The sequence below is a fragment of the Leopardus geoffroyi genome, chromosome A2 (assembly GCF_018350155.1).
Source record: "Leopardus geoffroyi isolate Oge1 chromosome A2, O.geoffroyi_Oge1_pat1.0, whole genome shotgun sequence".
Lineage (NCBI taxonomy): Eukaryota > Metazoa > Chordata > Mammalia > Carnivora > Felidae > Leopardus > Leopardus geoffroyi.
Genome location: NC_059331.1, coordinates 155106400 through 155127853, shown reverse-complemented (window position 1 = coordinate 155127853; position 21454 = coordinate 155106400). Strand labels below are relative to the sequence as shown.

The following is a 21454-nucleotide window of genomic DNA, read 5'->3' as shown; positions in this document are numbered from 1 at the left end:
GGCAGGCAGAATGTGCTAGGAGTGACAGAGGTCCCAGGGTGCACAGGGAAGATGTAGGGGGAGCACCTGGCTTGAAACTGTAGACCTGGGCCATTTTGTGTGTTTTGGCAGGGGCAGGGCAGTGTATATAAATACCTTCAGGGATGATGTGGGGATGTGTCGAGGTGGTGAGTATGTTAGCAGCCAGAAGATCAAAGCAGGCTAGAACCACACTGCTGACCTGCCTGTGGTCAGATGTATCGGGGTTTGGATGGGTTTCTAGTAGAGATGAATCTGGTTCAGTTTTTAGTGTGACTGCTGCCTGTCCACATGCTACATGTATAGTGATAATGGGTGATCACACTGCCTCCCGCAGTCTGATTGACCTTTTCATGGTCAGCTTCTTTGCTCATGAGATGAAATTCAAATGTAATGTTACCTGCCAACATACATATTTTTAAAAATTGATGTAACGCCCTATTAAAAGGGGAGATGTAAAACGGAAGTGCGTGTAATAAAATACACAGTATTTCAGTATTTAGATGCTCAGCTATGACTGCACTAAAAATAATGCCCCCACAGATCTCCAAAATGTTCCCAGGTCAGTGGGCATTACCACCCCCATTGAGAACCATGGGCCTGGGTCATGCTATGTATTGCCAAGATGTCTTACTTCTTAATATTTTTATTTTAGATAAGTGCAATAAAGTTCATTTCCATTTGCCATATCGATGGCAGTTCTTGGACAGAGGCAAATGGAAGGATTTGGACAAAATGGAGCTTATTGAAGAGGCATATAGCAATCCCAGAAAAGACAGGTATGAAATACATTACTGGTGTCTGCTTTGTGACTGGGCTTTTGTGTGCAGTGTGGGAAGTTTAGACACAACAGAGTTTAGGTTTGATCACACACACACACACACACACACACACCCCAATAGGGTGTCAGGTGCATTGGTAATGTGAAGAGGGAGCTGGAAATTGGAAGTTACTGTTCAAACTGTGGATTGGTGCCTTTATCTCCTTCAGGGAGGAGCTATGGGGAAAGGAACTGGTGGTACCAGATAAGTTTTGAATTACTTGCTGCTGGGATTGATTGTGTACATATATCCACATTGATTAATGCAGAAAAGTGAGAAGCAGTCATTTGTGAAATTTTAGCCTTTGCATGTAAAGTCATGCAGCTGAACTGCTGTTTACTCTTCAGCCTTTAACTTTTTAATTTTTCTGTGTGTGTCCCAGTATTTTCACTTAGTTGATTCAGAATGGGGAAGTCCTGGGAGCCTTATTTTCAAATACTTCACCATATCTTGGATTGAACTTGCTAAAATATGTTGCCATGAAGAGAATTTAAGCCCACTCTTTTTAAGGTGGAAAAAATAAATTTGTGCTAAGAGTGCAATTGTGTGCAAATTGTTGCTGCTGGGGAAGTATGTGGAACAAATGGTTCCCCTTGGGAAGATGCATTGGCTGACTCTTCCCCTCTCTCTGTTTTTCTGAGGCAGAATTTACACATAGGGAAGTGCACAGATATTAATCGTGTAGTTCAGTGAGTCTTGATGAATGCATGTGCTCATGTAACACTCTCATCCGAATAGAGATCATTTTCATCGCCGTAGAAAGTCCCTTCCTGTCCCCTTCCCATCAGTGCCCACCCCCAGGCCACCATTGTTTGGACATCTGTCACCATAGGTTAGTCTTGCTTGTTCTTGAACCCTGTCTGAACGGAGCATACGCTCTACCACCACGTCTGGTGTCTTTCAGTGCTTTGTGCTCGAGTCTCTGCTTGTCTCCTGGTGCGCGTGCGAGCGGGCTTCTGTAGGCCTGACGTTTGGGGATGAGAGCTCTGGGAGGTAGGCTGGCTCCCTCTTCAGCTCTGCCCGGTGGCACTAAATGGTTGTGCCACTTTCCACACCCGTTCGGTCTGTGGTGACCGTGTCCCCAGCGTTTGGTATTGTTTGCATCTGAACACTTCGCAGCCTGGGGATTTAAAGTGGCACGTGGCATCTGCGTTTGCAGGTCTCTGGGTCCTGATGTGTCTCTTCACCTGTTTATTGGCCACTTGAGGTTCCTCTGCTGTGAAATGTCTGTTCTTGTAGTTTGGCTGTTTTGTTGAAGGGGAAGGTTGTGTGTTCAGTTATTTATTTAGTTTTAGGAATTCTTTAAATTTCTGGATATTAAATGTGCGTTGAAGATAAACTCTTCCTGTCAGCTTATGGTATATTTTAATATAGACAAGTATTTATCCATCTTTTCCTTTATGGCTTTTACTTTTTGAGTCATAAGAAATCTTTACCTATCCCAGGACTTTAAGGAAATTTTTCTGAATTTTCTTTTAAAAATCTTAACGTTTTAAGGACTGTTTAATCTTCACCCTGCAGGTGGTGAAATATGGGTCCAGTTTCATTCTTACGCAGATGAATCACCGGTTTTTGCAAAACTACTTTTTAAAAATATATTTAATTAAAAAAATATAAAATTGTGGTAATATATATGTAACATAAAATTTGCCATCTTAACCATTTATTTTTATTTATTTTATTTTATTTATTTATTTGTTTATTTAAAGAACACGGGAGGGTCAGAGAGAGAGAGAATCTTAAGCAGGCTTCACACCTTCAGCGCAGAGCCCGATGTGGGGCTCAGTTTCCCAAACCTTGGGACCACGACCAGAGCCAAAGTCAGATGCGTAACCAACTGAGCCACCCAGGCACCCCTTTATTTTTGTTTATTTTTTATTTTTCTTATTCTTCTCATTATTTTTATTCTTATTTTTGAGAGAGAAGTGGGGAGAGGGAAAGAGAGAGAATCCTAAGTAGGCTCCACACGTAGTGCAGAGCCCGGCATGGGGCCGTATCCCGTGACCCCAGGGTCATGACCTGAGCTAAAACCAAGAGTAAAACACTCAACTGACTGAGCCACGCAGGTGCCCCATCTTAACCATTTTTAAGTGTAGGTTCAGTGGCATGCGTTGCATTCACATTGTTGTACAGCCATTCCCATCATCCATTTCTAGCAGTTATTTTTAAACCCATCAAAACTGAGCCCAATTTGGCAGTGTTAACACATTTTATAGCTTATTTTCAGGCTGGTGTGCCAAATATCACTTGTTTAAGTAGGCCAGCTCTGCACCTGTTTCTAAGTGCCACCTGCGTCAGGCACTGGATCAGCGAATACACCCACTGGTCCTCTCTTCTTGTCGTTCACTGGTCGGTCTGTCTCTGCTTCAGTGCCACACTGTCTTGACCTAGTGCAGCTTTAAGTGTTGGCATCCGGTAAGGCAAATCCCTGTCTTCTCTTTCTTTGAATTGCCAGGGCTCTTGGTCTTTTGCTCCTCTTCAGAAATTAAAAAAAAGTTTTTTTACATTTATTTTTGAGAGACAGAGAACAATTGGGAAAGGGCAGAGAGAGGAGACACAGAATCCGAAGCAGGGTCCAGGCTCTGAGTTGTCCGCACACAGCCCAGCACGGGGCTCGAGCTCAAAAACCGTGAGATCTTGACCTGAGCCAAAGTCGGATGCTTAACTGTCTGAGCCACCCAGGCGTCCCTAGAAACTTTTAAATGTCATTGGTTTTCACAAAAATCTCTGTTGTGATTTTTGAAATTAATATTGCATTGACTTGGCGTTTCTGGGGAACTGACACCATAATGATGCTGAGATTTTTCTTTTCATATACATGATAGCATGTGATTATTTAAATCTATTAAAATATCTTTCAGTGGTTTTTATAACTTCTCTATTAGGGTCTTGGATATCATTTGTTAGAGATTTAATTTTTTTTCCAGTTGTGCTGAGATGCAATTGACTTTCAACACTAGAAGTTTAAGGTGTGCGGCATGATGACTTGACATACGTGGATATTGCAAAATGATTATCTGGATAAGTTAACATCCATCACTTCATATAGTTACTAAACAATTTTTTTCCTTACAATGAGAACTTTGAGTTTATTCTCCTACCAACTTTTAAATATACCGTATAGCGTTAACTGTAGTCGTCATGTTATATGTTACATCCCCAGTAAAAAAAAAATTTTTCTCTGTGCTGATGTATAGAAATGCAATTGACTTTTGTCAGCTGTTGTATCTGCAACTTTACTAAGGTATCTGAACTCAGAGGACTCTCTTGGTAATGTTTGAATTATCTGTATAGTTATCTATATATTCTAGATATCTATCTAGACATTAATATTTGTGAATAGCATTTTAATTTCATCCTTTTTGTTCCCCCCTCTCCTCCCTCTCTCCCCCTCTGCCCCCTCTCTCCCTTTCTCTCCCACTCCCTCTCTCTCCCTCTCTCTTCCTCTCTCTCTCCCCTCCACCCCCCCCCCCTGCCGCCAGACACACACATACTCAACTCACACACAATGCTGAATTTGGATGGCCAGTACTTAAGATATTTGCATTCATATTTGAGTAAGATTGGTCTATAATTTTTTCATATTGTCTTGATCTGGTTGTTATCTTAAGTGTCTACCCTCATGAAGATGAGATTGGGATGGTTTCTTTTCTGTTTTCTGAAAAAATTTATGTAAAGTTAGAATAATTTTTGTCCTGAATGACCATGTGTCTTTATAAGAGTATCTAGGCCTAATGTTTAATTTGTGGGAAGATTTTAAACTGTTAACCAGTCAGGTTTTCTATTTTCCTTGAGTCAATTTTGGTAAACTTAATGATTTTTCCAGGAGTTTGTTCATTTTATTTATTGCTAAACTAATTGTCATACATTTGCTTATAATACCTCTTTTAGTGTCTATGACATTTTTAATTTTTACCTTTTATATTTCCAATATCCTCCTTTTTTTCTTACCAATCTTGCAGAGATTTATTGATTTAATTAAAATTTTTTTTTTATAAGAACCAACTTGTACTCCCCTCCCCCCACTTGGAAACATTTTTTCCCCCTGAGGTACGTGTCACATTGATGTTCACGTCTACCAGCTGAGCATCTAGAAGACCACAGGTAGCACCCGAGTGTTCGCTTGACTGGTGGAATTTTCAGTTTACCTCTCACTTCCTTTGCAGGATCCTCTGTGCTGAGTCAGCCAGCAACTTTCACTTTGATTGTCTAGACTTTGACTCCATGATGTTTGGTGCTGCCCCAGCCCGCCGCCTCTCCACAGCCTCCTCGGTTACTAAACCTCCACACTTCATCCTCACCACTGACTGGGTTTGGTACTGGACTGATGAGTTTGGTTCTTGGCAGGAGTATGGAAGACAAGTAAGTGTCATGGAAAGAGGGCAGGTGTTTTCTCCTGAGGGCCCCCGATGGAGGAGCCACTTCAGACATGAGCACAAGGATGGTTCTGGGGAGTCCTTGATAGAGACAAAGAGCCCCAAATCCTCCTGTGACTCACTTGCTTGGGGAGAATTATGATAAAACTAGGTAGTTGGGAGTTCTTCTGTATGATTAGGTATCTGTTGGCCTCATGAGAACATGGCCTAGTGTAAATTATAGCGAGAGGACATTTCTTCATTGGTTTTGTTACATGGGATAGAAAGATGCCTCCCTTAACTGTTGAACAGATAGCTCCAAAGCAAGTGTCTGTGTGTATAGGAGACTTGTGTAACTGCAGAGTAAACTTTAAGGCCCTTTGAAACTAGCTTCTGACTTCTCTGTAGCAGCAACTTCATCTTAGAATGTGGGCAAGTGTAAGAAAATTGATTTATTTCAGGTATTGGTTTGGGATCTGGATCTGATAACTGTTGCTGTCAATTATTTGAAGATGTTCATGGCTGGATCACATTAAAGGGAACCCTCTGGGCGCCTGTAGAGGTACAAGTGTAGGGAGGTCACCATTTCTATAGGAACGGCTTTCCGAAATGAAAATTGGGATATGTGGTCTGATAGACATTTGTACTCTTCTGTGTTTTATAAGGCTGTATTAAAGCTCTAGTTTCTTATTTTGACTTACACCTAGGATATCTTTTTCTCTGGGAACCCTGTAATGAGAGCTCCATGGGAGCAGGGAGTTCTGTCTCTCTTTTGCCACACATGTGCCCTGTGTGGAAGACTCTGCCTGTACCCTGCAAGTTCTCAGGTCATAGATGTTGGTGGGTTGAAGGACAGAGTAATCGCTGCCCCACGGCCACTGCTGAGTTGGACATGGTCACTCTCAGCAGTGGCCTTGCTTTAGCCCTCATACACTTCTCCATTTCTTGCAGTGCCAGCCTTTCCTCATTGGCTATTCTGTCTGCCCTCTTTCCCACCCATCTCCCTCTCCTTCCTTGCCATGCAGATATGTTTAGGGAGGCTCCCCAACATTGCTCTTGGTTTGGTCGGGAGCAGGAGGGGAGAGGCCATGCCTGGTATCGAGGAGGGGGATAGAATTAGGGGCTGGTTATGTTCCATGAATGGAACTTCTCTGGTGACCTGATGAAGGAACTCATGGCAGGTGAAAAGCACTTAGCAAATGTGACTAACTCTCATGTTTTTGTTTTGTGGTGTGTCCCCCTTCTTGGGGAGCTGAATGGGATGACATGAGACCGTAAGGGCATCCCGTGAAAAAGTAGGATTCCCTAGGTGACTTGGCAAACTGCATTATCACAACTTTAGGAAGTGGGGGCCTTCTTCCTCCAAACAACCCACACTCAGGGCTTTACCTTTTTTTTCTCTATGCTGCTCTTCATTTACTCTGTATAGTCAGAGTGTATAACTTCACTTAGAACATTGAGAATCTCTGGGAATGACCTGTATTTGGGTATCATAGATGTGCTATGTGATGGTGGGGCGCAGATGCACATGTGTGAATTCAGTGGTCATTGGTTGTGCAGTCTTATTTGGTACCGTTGGCTGAATCGCCTCATAGGGTGACCTGTCAACTCCAGCTCTTCTTTCCCGTACACTTCTGGTGTCATCCTGTATTTGGATTTCTTTCTTAGTTTTCTGCTAATTGCCAGTTTAGGACCATTTTCTTTTGATTCAGAAAGCTAGGTTCTTTTCTTCCCAAGCTCGGGAGGTACAGCCAAATTTCAGTCCAAATTACCTCCACCCTATATTAATTTCCTGAGGCTTCCATAACAAAGTACCACAAGCTGGGTGGCTTAGAACAGCAGTGACTTACTGTGTCACAGCTGGATGCTGGAAATCGAAATCAAGGTGTCAGCAGGGCCATGTTCCCTTTTTTTTTTTTTTTTTAATTTTTTTTTTTCAACGTTTATTTTTTTGGGGACAGAGAGAGACAGAGCATGAACGGGGGAGGGGCAGAGAGAGAGGGAGACACAGAATCAGAAGCAGGCTCCAGGCTCTGAGCCATCAGCCCAAAGCCTGACCCAGAGCCTGAAGCGGGGCTCGAACTCACGGACCGCGAGATCGTGACCTGGCTGAAGTCGGACGCCCAACCGACTGCGCCACCCAGGCGCCCCATGTTCCATTTAAAGCTTGTAGGGAATCATACTTGCCTCCTCCTAGCTTCTGGTGGCTTCCCTGGTCTGTAGGTTTTTCAGTCCAGTCTCTGCTTTGTCATCACGTGGCCATTCTCTTATAAGGACATAGGTTATGTGGATTAGGGGCCCACCCTACTCCAGTATGATCTCATCTTAACTAACTACATCTGCAGTGACTCTGTTTCCAAATAAAGTCAAGTTTTCAGGTAGTAGAGTTAAGACTTCAGCATATCTTTTACAGCAAAGGAGGTGGTATAGTGCAATCCATAACCTAATCTTGTGTATAAAGGTGTTACTGTCCAGGCCCACTGAATTTTCCTGCATTAAACTCAATGTCCCTGAGGTGTTGGGCTCCAGGATGCTTTACCCTGACCTGTATCCTTTTTGGATCATTCTCAACAAGCTGCTCATGTTGATAGACCTTTTGAGTTAGCACCCTTTCCTGTGATCTGCTTTGCCTTGATCTAAAACCTCTACAGTTGTTCTTACCCTTTTGGGCCTGAACAACCCATTCATCTCTACATGGAAGTAAAGACCCCTGTTCGTTCCTTCATTTTCCAGGATCTAACTTGTGTTCCTGTTACTTGTTCATCTAGCCACTTTTCATGGAGCGCTGGCAGGACATGGGACCTTGCCAGACACAGCCCTTACTGTGCCATAGAAGCTGGCAAACGGCCATGGGCCCAGGTGCCAAATCTTGTGGCATTTGCAGCCTTTGCCCGCTCCCTCCTCACCCTCCTGTCTCATTCCTTCTCAGTCTCCTTCATGGGCTTCTTCTTTCCACCCTCCTTCATGAATGTTGGGGTGTCCCAGGGTCCGGCCCACACCTCCATTCTTCTGACATTAGTGGCCACCTTAAGTGATCTCTCCACGTCTGTCTGCAGACCAGATTCTTTGAACTTGAGACTGATGTATCTAGATACACTCCTAATATTTCTGTGGCACCTTTACTTTTTGTTCCAGGCACTGTGCTAAGTGCTTTGCAGGCCTTATTTTAATTATTTTCCTAGTCCTTTGAGGATGGGATGGCACTGTGGAATCATGATAGGAGTATGACTTAAGTTTTCTTCCTGTTCTGTTGAGATAGTGGAGGTTCAGAGAGGTTAAAATAACTTGTCACAGTTATGAAGGAGCCAAAATTCAAGCTTGGTCCATCCCCAAATTTTAGATAGCTTGGGGGTAGTTGGATGAAGTTGTGGGATCAAAATGGTTGATTGAAAGGAGAAGAGTTCTCCAAGGGCCCAGAAAAAGAAAACAGGAAGACTAAGCTCTGACTGCAGGGTGGTGGGTACAAGAATGGGCAGAGAAGAGGCAGCCATGCTCAGGCCATCCCTTCATGCGGATTGGAGAATTCAGCGTTGGTGTTCACCTTCCCTTGAATGGAGGTGTCATCCGTTAGGAGTGAATGCTGTGTCTTATTTTGCTGCCATCCTGGTTATCTTGGTATGGTTAGCCAGGATCTGCATTTACTCCATTTCATTTTCTGGGCAGCTTTTGGAGGCATTCGTGCTGGCTTCTATTCTGTGCCTCCCTCTCCTGCCGCGCCCCTACTCCCTGGCTCTTCTCTTCCAGCTCCCCTGCCTCCCGCATGACACGAATATGCACCATGGTCATGCCTGCAGTGTGGTGTGGGTAGCACCTGGCAGCTTTCCTCATCATTGTAGGTTCTTGGCTTCACCAGGCATCTGGCTTTTCCCTTGTAGGGCATGGAGCACCCCGTGACCACCGTCTGCAGCAGCGATTTGGAGAAGGCCTACCTGGCATACTGTGCACCTGGGTCTGATGCCCAGGCAGCCATTCTGAAGTTCCAGGCTGGAAAGCACAAATATGAGTTAGATTTCAGAGGTACTTCCTGACCCGCTGCCCCCACCCAGCAGGGCTTGGCCATCTTTTGGCTCTGCCTTCTCCACCTGTACCCTGGAAAAGGTCCATGTGCACACCGAGGGCCAGGAGAGAAAAGGAAAGGGTGGTAAGGGTGGTCCCTGCTCCAGAAGTGCTGCACATCTGGAATGGGAGACAGATCTGTAAACAGATGATGCCAACCCAGTGGGATGGAAGAGAAGTTGCCTGGGGAGGGGGTGGTGAGAGAGGACCCTGAGATGGAGACAGGGGCCTGAAGTGTGGAGGGATGGGGGTGGTCTGCATGCATGCCGTGGTGGTGGGCCTGTAGGCCATGGACGACGAGTCCCTCGGGTCTAAGGGTTAACTTGAGTCCCTGATTCCTGTCATAGCAGTTCTGCTGTGTCCTGCCTCGAATGGCAGCTCCATGTCGTTGTCTCAGTAGGCACCTGTGACTTAGGTGGGCTGCAGATTAAACACGTGCTAGATGCACACTTTCATTAAAAGTTGCTGGGAAGCAGATTATCCTGTGCTCCAGATGTTCTGACACTGGGCTTTAAGTGACTTGTCCTGGTTGCCTTTGCAGACAGACAGAAACAGGCCAGATACTCTTTGGCCAGTTCATGTAGTGACTGATTTTGGAGAATTCCTTTGTTTAAATTTTAGTTGTTTTTTTTTTTTTCAATGTTTATTTATTTTTGGGACAGAGAGACACAGAGCATGAACGGGGGAGGGGCAGAGAGACAGGGAGACACAGAATCGGAAACAGGCTCCAGGCTCTGAGCCATCAGCCCAGAGCCCGACGCGGGGCTCGAACTCACGGACCGCGAGATTGGGACCTGGCTGAAGTCGGACGCTTAACCGACTGCGCCACCCAGGCGCCCCTAAATTTTAGTTTTTTTCTGTAGCTTCTCTTAAGACGTTTTCTCTTGGATTTATTAGTCCAGCTGCGTTTAACTCAGTTTTGCCTTACATTTGTTTATTTTTTATTTATTTTTTAAATGTTTTATTATTTATTTTTGAGAGAGAAACAGAGTGCGAGTGGGGGAGGGGCAGACAGAGAGGGAGACACAGACTCCAAAGCAGGCTCAGGCTCTGAGCTGTCAGCACAGAGCCCGATGCGGGGCTCGAACCCACAAACTGTGAGATCTTGACCTGAGCCAAAGTCAGATGCTTAACTGACTGAGCCACTCAAGTGCCCCAACATTTGTTTTTTTTAAATGTTTATTTTTGAGAGGGAGAGAGTGCAAGCTGGGGAGAGGCAGAGAGAGAGGACAGAATCTGAGGCAGGCTCTGCACTGTCAGCAGGGAGCCTGACATGGGGCTCCAGCCCACAGACCGCGAGATCATGCCCTGTGCTTAACTGACTGAGACACCCAGGCACCCCTTGCATTACTCACATTTTAAACTCTGAATCCTTCTGAATGTTCAGTCCTTTTAAGTGGAATAACTGGGCCTTCATTTAAATATGGTTTACTGTTTTCTCTATTTTTATGGACCTTCTTCTGGATAAAGGGCAGTAAAGTGTATCTGGTGAATTATCCTAAAATCACTTTACCTGCCTGCTGTTAGCCAGTTGTTTTTCTTGTGGTTGTGGGGCTTATCCTCTTGCTTAAGGTAGAATCGCTGCCCCCTCGACTTGCCCTTACAGAGAACTTAAAAGTTTCTTCTGCTCTGCGATGAGAACTGCTTACCAGCCTTCAGTCTCTGCTGGAGAACACCAGCCGTACATCAGGTGGTTTGCAGTCCACAGTCTGATAGGTACAAGTACACTAAAGGGGACAGCGAACTCCATGAGGATCAGGTCTATACGGCTAGCACCCATCTGACTGCTGCTGGCAACTGTTCTTAAGTATCTGGAAGATACCAAAACCAGAAATGTCAGATGCAACCTTGATCATTCTCACCCTGGGCCACAGCCCCAGGGGACGTAACAGAAAATCAGGGTAAGGGTGGGAAAGAGCACACGAATGCAGTTTTCTGCAAACTGCAGGAAGAAGCGAGTTCACCCCAGACTGACCCAGGCTCATGTGAGTAAGGAGAATTACTTTTGTTGATGGTGGAGAACAGCAGCCACAGAAGTAGTTTGAGATGAGTTAGCTTCCCGTCTCACTGCCTCACTGAGAGGTGTAGTGAAAGCAAGTCTAGGACCCAAATCTGCCAGACACGTTTATGAACTAAGTATTATTAGGAAACAAGTACATTTAAGAAACACACACAATAGGTCAAATGATTTGTACTGTGTAGGATTGAGGGAGGAGGAGGAAGCCTCAGGGAGGTGGTGGGGGAAGACTCAGTATTGTCATTTTAGGGACTCTTGTTATAAGTGCTGCTCAAGGCCACTGCCAGGGCCAAGATTCCAGAGGCAGAATTCTGACAACTGTTAGCTGGCAACAGATGGGTAGAATCCCAAAGGTCAGGCTTGTGTAGGGACTCAGCCTATGTATCCCTGGTAACGTAAGTTAGAGAAAATGTCTTATTTTTCCCTGTCCACGGGAGGGTCAGGAGTGGGTCTGACATATATTTAGCCAGTCCGCATATCTTGAATCATTTCACTAGTGAAAGCCCATTTCAGATTCATCATGATGTCAGTCAACAGGCCAATAAAAACCCATGTAAGTGTGCGATTTATTGATGGGGAGTTGAGTGGTGGACAACAATGGGGGCGGTGGTAGCCATGTCTGGATTATGGGTTCTTTTTTTTTTTTTTTTTTTAAATTTTTTTTTTTTTTCAACATTTTTATTTATTTTTGGTACAGAGAGAGACAGAGCATGAACGGGGGAGGGGCAGAGAGAGAGGGAGACACAGAATCGGAAACAGGCTCCAGGCTCTGAGCCATCAGCCCAGAGCCCGACGCGGGGCTCGAACTCACGGACCGCAAGATCGTGACCTGGCTGAAGTCGGACGCTCAACCGACTGCGCCACCCAGGCGCCCCGAGGATTATGGGTTCTTGATTAGAATGTGGGGGACCCCCAAGTAGTGCCTGCTCTTGACGACCACCTGGGCTACAGCATGAGGGACACACATCTAGGTGATAACGCAGCATAGGCTCAAATGCTGTAATGTAAGTTACAGACATCTACAAGTTAGTATTAAGTGTTTTTTAAACGAAAAAAAAGTTGTTTTTGTACTCCAGGTTCAGAAAGTAAGACTTGACAGGGTTTTCCTGGTGGGTAAGGACATGGAATCTAGCTCATAGGCATTTGTGATTTTTCAACTTGAGGGTCAGTGTCATCCCCCCCCACCCCCGCCCGCTGCCAACCCTCAGGATTACCCTGAGGGTTTTGGGGTGGGCATGGGGCAAGAATTTTGTTTATTAAAGATGGTACAGGTTTAAAAGGTTTAATACTGCTATGGAATCAGTTTAGTCAAATTAAGAAAAAAAGTCATAAGAGTAAAATTATTATATTAACTAAATCCCACTGGCTTAAGATGTAGTAATTTAGTCTCAGGCTGGGCTGAAGCTTTTTTATATCCAAGCTGGGAAAAATTGCTAAGCAAAATAATAGTTTAAACAAGATTGGAAGGAACAATTTAGAAGTACTCATGTATAATTGTTATGTCAATTACTCATCATTCATGTGTTCATTAAACCCAGTCTCCTAAGGATACCTATTTTCTTTATGGATATTTGAAATGTGAAAATTGCTTTATTTCTTAGCAGACTGATCCTATACTACACATTTGGATTAGTTTTCCAGCCCATTTAGTTGTGTTTATAAAACCTTGCTGTCCTGTGTGCGTATATACCTTTGGTGTTTTTTTTTTTCAGCCTTTGTTCAGAAAAACCTGGTCTATGGCACGGTCAGAAGGGTTTGCCGGAGACCCAAATACGTGTCTCCCCAGGAGGTGAAGGTGAAGCAAACCTGGTAGGTGGTATGTGTGTCAGTTGGGGTGTGCTGTGCTGCATGTACAGAAAACCTACTCAGACCAGCTAGCGCAGTGAGAGGGTTGTTGGCTTCCGTAACCGAAAGCGCCCACACTCCCGTCTCTGCCCAGCTCTCCTCCAAGTACCTTTTTTCTTAAAAAAAAAAAATTTTTTAATGTTTATTTATTTTGAGACCGAGAGAGACAGAGCATGAATGGGGGTGGGTCAGAGAGAGGGAGACAGAATCTGAAACAGGCTCCAGGCTCTGAGCTGTCAGCACAGAGCCTGACACAGGGCTCGAACTCATGGACCGTGAGATCGTGACCTGAGCCGAAGTCGGATGCTTAACCGACTGAGCCACCCAGGCGCCCCTCCTCCACGTGCCTTTGTACTTTCCTTCACTGAATGCCAGAGTGCTGGTATTAATGTCAGTGTTCTATAAAAGGTCTGAGAGTTCATGAATCCGAAAAATCAGGGTACACCTAGCACATTTCAGATAGAGAAATATTAGCATGTATTACAAGAGTATAAAATATAATGCAGGTTTATAGAGAGGTGAACATTAGAGTATTATACTAATTACCAGATTAACTTTTATTTATTTTTAATGTTTATTTTTGAGAGAGAGAGCGAGAGAGCATGAGCAGGGGAGGGGCAGAGAGAGAGAGAGAGAGAGAGAGAAGGAGACACAGAATCCGAGGCAGGCTTCAGGCTCTGAGTCGTCAGCACAGAGCCTGATGCAGGGCTCAAACTCACAAAACAGTGAGATCACGACCTGAGCTGAAATCAATGCTTAACCAACTGAGCCACCCAGATCAATTAATTTTTAATAAAGCATTAAAGTGACAAAGCAAACACAACGTATGTTTTAACTTTAAGTGTGCCAGTAATGTTACTGAGTCATAAAGGTACTCTTGTGCAGATTTTTCCAGAAACCAAAAAAGTTCTTGACTTCAGACTGATTTGAGAGAATGGTTAAGAAATAGTAATAATATCACTCCTAATATTTTCTCTCTGTTTCTATCTTCATGTAACTTTCTTTTGTTATAACTTGGAAGGGATCTTTTCAGTAGCTCTTTGGGTTTTTTGTCTTTAGTCCCAGAGTTTTTTATTGATAGTGAGCTATGGTTTTTGCTTCTGATAAAAGCACATTGCTCTTTGTTCTCCATTTGCATCATGAATGAATGGCAGTTCTGATGCCAAGTCACCTGTAGCAATTTGACTTCTGGCATCCATATTCCACTAGTTGGGAAATGTTTTGAACCAGAGAATTATCTTTGTAGGTAGGTAGATTGGTGATACACAATTATAAGGCTGTTAGTTGTGATCAGTCTAGACTCGAACCTGGCTCATCAGGTTTTATTTTCAGTTGACTAGTTGAATTCTAGACTTGAGTATTTTAAAACGTTAAAGTAATAGAAAACTAATGGAATTATACCAATAAAAATCCATGTATTTCAGGACTTGAATCTCATGGGATACCAAAAAGCCAAAAACGGATACGGAAGGCACTAACAGGCCAGCTTCATCCTCAGAGTGGGTTCCCTTACAGCTGCCAGAAGCCATTAGGGTAGCGCCCTGCCTCGTAAGCATTTCAGAGCAGGAGAAGGCCCTTCTGTGGCTGATGGCGGTATATTTATGAACTTTGCTCTGATCGGACTTCCTCTGAACCACTAGTTTTAGGCTTGGTGCAGATGTGCCAGGATTGGAGCTGGGGAAGGGGTCCTTTCTCTCCGATCCACGCAGCCACATGATGGGGGAGAGGAGCCTGGCTGGCAAGATATACTATAGTACCAGTTACACTCAGGTGTGTCACGGCTTAAGCTGAGACTTCAGCCAGTGTTGTTAGCCGTTTCGTGGAGAACTGGTAGTTTCTCTGTTGGCTCTTCTAGGGTCTCACGTATGGACTTCAGTCGTTGTATTTGTGGAGCATGGTCATTTAGAGGAGAGTTTGATACAGGATAGAGGGGAAAGGTATTAGCAATTAAAGCAAAAGGTACACTCAGTGGTCTGTATCCTGCCTGCTGTTATCTCCAGTGTTTCCGTAATGAGGACCTGTTTGTGTAAGTTTTTGGTTTATCTTTATTATCTTTTTTTTTTTTTTTTTTTGCAAAAATAAACAAATGCATATACAGTATTTTCTGGTTTTTCTTGTGCTAAGGGTAACATTCTAAATGTATTGTTTGTTCTGTACCTTTTCTTTTCCACTTAATAATTATTTCCTTTCAACGTCAGAAGACGTTAAAGTCTTCTGAAATCTGTTGTTGTGTTTGTGGCTCTCCATCACCTGTATATACCCTCGTTTATTTAATCTGTTCCTTTTAGAGGTTTATTTTGCATTGTTTTAGATTTTTTACTGTCACAAGTGTAACGGCACAATGGATGATCTGATGTATATGCTGTTTCATATTCATGGAGGTTAAAGCCCTAGAAGGTAAATGCAGGTTTCTCTTGATGGGGTTGGAGCATTATACACTTGCCCCAGGATGCTTGAGGTGCCTGTTTGCCTCACATCAAGCTCTTGGACTTTTGCTGTTCTCGTGGGTGGCAAAGGGTATATCAGTGTATTTTAATTTGCTTTCTCTTACGAGTGAGGTTTAATATTTTTTCCTAACCTGTAACAGCCATTTGCCTTTTTCTGTGGATGGTTTGTCTTTTTGTCCAATTTTCTGTCAGACTTTTGGTATATTTCGTAAATATTAAGAGCCTTTTATCTATTGGAGAGCTCACTCGGTTTCTTCTTTTAAATTTTTAAAAATATTTATATTTGAGAGAGGGAGAGAATATGAGTCAGGGAGGGGCAGAAAGATAGAGACAGAATCCAAAGCAGGCTCCAGGCTCCAAGCTTTGAGCTGTCAGCACAGAGCCTGATGCGGGACTCAAAAACTCAGGAGCAGTGAGATACGACCTGAGCTGAAGTCAGACGCCTACCTGACTGGGCCACCCAGGTGCCCCATCACTCAGTTTCTTATACAAATTGCAAACCTTTTTTCTTGGTTTGTTATTTGCCAGCTTTGTTTATGAAATATTTTACCATGCAGAAATGTTTATTTTTTATTTTTTAGTGAAATTTACCCATGTCTTCTGTGTATTGCTTCTGGATTTAGAGTTCAGTTAACTGTGGCTGCTTCTACTTCTGAAAGTTTATTTTTGATTCTTTCCCTATCCAGAGACTACCTTAGATACGGTTTGGAAAAAATCTGTCTCCTTTCTGAGACTGGATGTCTTTTATTGTCACTGTAATGTTGTTTTCATGGGGCCACAAACACACCACACATCAGAAATAATAGTGATCATTTTGGTTAAATTCAAACTGAGATGTGACTTGATTTAGGATCTCTCTGCTGCATAAGCTAAGAGTCAGTGTCCATGCAGTGAAGTTTGTGGCTCTTCCTGCTAACCCATGTGACAGTAGCCAGATGTTGTAACTCTAGAAAGCAAGTCTGCTTGGGCCTCTGTGGCAGATTGGGACTATTAGAGTAGGTCGCTTTCAGAAACAACTTCTTGGGGCACCTGGGTGGCTCAGTCAGTTAAGCGTTTGACTCTTGATTTCAGCTCAGGTCATGATCTCACAGTTGATGAGTTTGAGCTTTGCATCGGGTGCTGTGCTTATAGTGTGGAGCCTCCTTGGGATTCTCTTTCTGTCTTTCTCTGCTCCTCCCCCCCTTGATCATGCGTGCTCAGAGATCTCTCAATCTCAAAATAAATAAATAAAAAGGAATGAAACTTCTCTGTTTATGTGAATGACAGGGTCACAGAATATGATCTCCACATTCCACAGTTATAATACAAGAGTTTAACGTAAAGTTCGAAATGGCATTTACACATCAGCTATCTGGTTTAGTTCCTTACTGTCCTTATATCCTCCATAAAAATGTTTTATTCATGTGATTGGGTCTTATTTTATCTTTTCTTGCCTCCTTGTGGATATTTTTTGTCATTTCGTTTTTTTTCCCTTCTAGTTTGGAAGAGTTATACATTGTATAACTATTTTTTTTGGCCACCTTAGAAATTATAATAAGTGTTCTTAGGTATGAGTCAAGTCTGTATCTTTGTGCTTGTATCAACTAATATAAGGGCTTTCATATACCTGATTCCATTATCTTCCTCTGTTTTTTAACTTTGAGGTACTGTTATTTTATACTATGAATGTTTCATTAGATTTACTCACATTTTACCACTTTGTAATTTCAAATTATCTTAGATGAGTCTGTTGGAAAATTCTGTGTTTTTGTTTGCCTGAGTACATCTTTATTTTGCCTTCAATCTTCAAAGATAGTTTCACTGGCTGTAGAATTTTGGGGTGTGGTTATTTTCTCCTGGAATGCCGAAGAGGTCACTCCACTGTCCTCTGGTTTCCATTGCTGTCTTTGTGAAATCAGCAGTCGGTCTAACTGGAGTTTCTTTCCCAGAATCCCTCGTTTTCCTCTGGCTGCTTTGCAGATTTCATTGGTCTTGCTGTCATGCACTGTCACCTTGGTGAGGTTGGGCATGTGCTTTTATTATCCTGTTGGAGATTCTTGGGGCTTCTTAGACCTATGTGTCAGCGAGTCTCCTTTGTTCTCTTTAAGATTGCCTCCATCCTTTCCTCTCTCCTCTCTTTTTTGAGGTTCAGTTAGGTTCCAACCAGATTCTGGCCTTCTCTCTCTCCCTCTTCTCTGTGTCCCACCTTCTTCCCCACATCTTCCACCTCCTCATTGTGGGGCCACATTCTGAATTACCACTTAGCATCTCATTCAGCTCACTCTTTTCTTCCCTTCTCAGGTGGTCTCCCCTGCTCATAAGCCTGTCCTTCAAACTTCTAGCAAGGAGTGTATCTTTCATATTTAGAAGTTCCTCCTAATTCTTTTTCAAATCTTCATCTTTTTATAGTTTAGCTCCTTACATAGGTTTTTATAGGTTTTTAAAGTTTGTCTTTTATTTCTTTAAACATAGAAAGAAAGAATAATTGTTTTATAATCTGCCTCCTAATTTCAGCATCTTTGGTCTTCATGGTCTGTTTCTGGCTGATTCTTGCTCATGGGACCTTGGTTAGTTATTTTTAAACTGTGCTGTTTTCCTAGGAAAGTTATTTGTGGGAGTTCCTTGAGGCTTAGGATGAAGGTACATGTCTTATGCCAGTGGAAACAGAAGGAATATCTTTTGTAGGAAGAACAGACCATTCTGAAAAGGAGTCAGAAAATTTTGGAATTATAGCTTCACAGTCCCTGTTCTAGACCCTTTGTGTGATGTGTCTTTTTTTTTTTTTTTTAAAGTTTTTTGTGGTGGGGTGGGGGGAGCCATGTGTCTTTTAGAACTCCATCTTTCTTTATCTTTTTTGGAAGATCCTATGGTGCTGGTGTTATGTGAGATCTGTAATTAAACTTGCTAATATTGCAGCAGTAAAAATTAAGCATAGTTGGGGCACCTGGGTGACTCATTCGGTTAAGTGTCTGACTCTTGATAGCTGCTCAGGTCATGATCTCATGGTTTGTGGGATCGATCCTCGAGTCGGGCTCTGCACTGTGACAGCATGGAACCTGCTTGGGATTTTCTTTCTCCCTCTCTCTCTGCCCTCCCCCACTTGTGTGCTGTCTCTCTCTCTCTCTTTCTCTCTCAAGAAAACATTAAAAAAAAAAAAGCATAGTCAATTTAAGTAGGGTATATACAGACCATAAGTAGCCTCTTAGCAGTTTCAATCAAATTTCTACTGCCAAATTGGTTTTGACATAAATTTTATGTTTTTAAAAATGTTTTTGTATGCCAATTACACCTAATTGAGGCTGCTTGGAAAAAGTTGCAGAGCTCTTTGAATGTTAAAATGATGAGAGTTTAGGCTGCTCTAATCAGTTATTCTCTGCCTTTCATACAAGAAAGAGTTGGGATACAGGTGAGAAATGGATCCCTTGTGCCTTATCATTTGCGTTTTGGCCACATGGGCAAAGTAGAGTGCTCCCACATGGTGGATAGTGTGTGTTTAGGTGCTTCCTCACCTTCTACCTGCTTTCACAAAATGATATTTGCTTTACATTTTGTAGCAGTGTCAAGTTTCAAGGCCCAAAGAGCATCCCAGACCATTGGGACCCCTCGGCCCTGCCAGACCCTGGCTTCAAGGTATGGGACTTGTACTGTTTTGGTCTGTGGAGGAGGGAATTCTGTGACCTAGTGAGTGAACTGACTCCACCACTGAGGAAGCTGTGAGGCCAGGCCGGGGCAGGAGGGGCGAGTTCTGTCGGGTTTTGTTATTTTCAGGTATAGGGGATTTTAAGCCTGGATGACCACCAAGAAGATGGTTGTGGCCCCGAGGGGAGAGGATGTATTGTGGATGGAGCATGGTGACTTAGAAATTTCTGGGAAGGGTAGAAATAAGGGGCTTAACGGCTGCTCGGCCAATACATGTTAGTTTTACAAAGCAAGAAAACAAAACCAGGGGAGGACTTAAGTATGATGAGGGATGTGGAGAGGGGGAGTTGCTGTTGAAAGGTGCCGGATGTTCGAAGACCAGGAATAGCGACTCACCTGGCTCATGCAGCGCCTGCCAGCGAACAGGAGCTACACTGAGTTCTGTGGAGTGCTCGTGCCATTGTCCAACTGCCTTGTGTACGTGTGGCCCTCAGACTGCCCTCTGCTGCTGGCTTCCTGCAGAGCACTGCAGACCAGTTCTCTGCCCTGAGAGGACTCCTCTTGAGTTGGACAGAGCACAGAGACCCCAGCAGCACACACACACACGTGTAAAGGGCTGGGCGAGTTTGAACAGCAGCACTCAGCACCGCAGGACGAGGTGTCTGTACCGAGGGGAGCAGGGAAGATGTCACTGGGTCCACACCTAAATGATGGCTGGTGCTTGTACAGGCAGAGGTAGGGGCAGAGCATGATGAGAGTTTAGGCTGCTCTAATCAGTTATTCTCTGCCTTTCATACAAGAAAGAGTTGGAAACTTCTTAGGGAGAGAGCCTGGGTCAGGATAGAGGGCGTGTGTAGGTGTTGGGAAGCAGGAGCGACATCTGGGCCGTGCTGTGGAGCACTTGGTTGTGGGGCTGAGTTGCAGGCTGTGACAGGTATGGGAGCCCTTGACAGTCTGGTCTGGAAGGGGCAGGCTGGTTCCACACTCAGGGGAGAGGAGTTTGGTGTCCTTCCTGGGGTGCGACCAGGGAAACCAGAGTCAGAATTTCTGTTGCAGGAGCCCATGGACATTCAGACGGCACTCAGGGTAAGGGTAGGGCATGCTACAGAGGGATTTCTCACGGGTCCCCAAATGGCCTATCACTGGGCCGTCACTGGGCCAAGCCTCACAGAGCCAGGCTGGTTAGGTGCAGGCTTCAGGTGCGGGAATTTGTGGATGGTCGCTGTGTAAGTGTCAGCTGCCCTTGGTTAGGACTCTCCCGGCCCATAGGGAGTACTGTTCCTCAGAGCAAGACACTAGGGGAGAGGTGGACTCAGCTGGGAGGACGCAGCAGCCAGGCACCATCCCTGCAAGTCTCACTGCGCTCCTGAGTTGATGTGCGTCTGTCTGCCAGCCTGAGAGCTCCTGATGCGTTGCTGCCCATAAGCCTGAACCTGCTTTAACAGGGTTGGCCCCCCTCTCTCCCAGATGTGTGCACTCCACATTTTTGATACCAATTCTGGTCTTGGAGGCTATATAGTCTGCCCTGTGTGGGTACAGAGGAGGAGAAGGGATGTCCTGGGGACACCAGGGTGGTGCTGACGTAAGCATCACCTGCCTGTCCTTCAGGAGGGTTTCACAGTGGACAAAAGGGAAGTGACCACAACTTGCATACATCTCACGCCTGGAGACACTACACCTCTTGGCAAAGGGAGGGTGGTGATCACTATCTGGGCTTGTTGGCAGTTCTGGTGTTTTATGAGCAACCTTGAGAAGGGATTGATGTATATCCTCTGCTTTGATGATAACAGAGAAAAAAATATTTGCTCCCTGCAGAAGATTGCCCTCAGTTCTGCATCGGATGAATATCAGAAGGTCTGGAACCTCTTTAACCGCACGCTGCCTTTCTACTTTGTTCAGAAGATCGAGCGAGTCCAAAATCTGGCCCTCTGGGAAGTCTACCAGTGGTGCGTTGGGGGCTCACTCTCGGTGGGCTGGTGACTGTCCCCTCTGATACATACACAGTAGCTAGCTGCTTGCCAAACATGTGCTAGGTTTTAGGGACAATCTGAGATGGCAGCCAGAGCTGCGTCCCCACTTTCCTCCCCGTCTCACTATCCTTATAGCTCAGTGCTGGCACATGCCTCAGTGCCGAGGGGACTGAAGCTGCCCTAGTGACAAGGCCAGTGCTTGCCTCTCTGCCTGAAGGTCAGCAGGACTGGTCAATGGAAGCCACCCACACCTTGAGGAGTTAGAGAGATGCTGTCCTGACAGCCACACAATGGGGGTCTCATCTTT

General features: G+C 44.4%; 1 protein-coding gene across 2 annotated transcripts in view; it reads left to right on the top strand.

Annotated features, from left to right (window-relative positions):
- PARP12 (poly(ADP-ribose) polymerase family member 12) overlaps window positions 1-21454 on the top strand; it is a 40439-nt gene that overhangs the window by 15837 nt on the left and 3148 nt on the right. For both annotated transcript variants that reach the window (XM_045495857.1, XM_045495858.1), the window contains exons 5-10: window positions 674-797; window positions 5006-5201; window positions 9070-9211; window positions 12980-13076; window positions 19093-19168; window positions 20993-21123. In XM_045495857.1, coding sequence (XP_045351813.1) covers window positions 674-797; window positions 5006-5201; window positions 9070-9211; window positions 12980-13076; window positions 19093-19168; window positions 20993-21123 — 766 coding nt within the window. The remainder of the gene's footprint in view (window positions 1-673; window positions 798-5005; window positions 5202-9069; window positions 9212-12979; window positions 13077-19092; window positions 19169-20992; window positions 21124-21454) is intronic.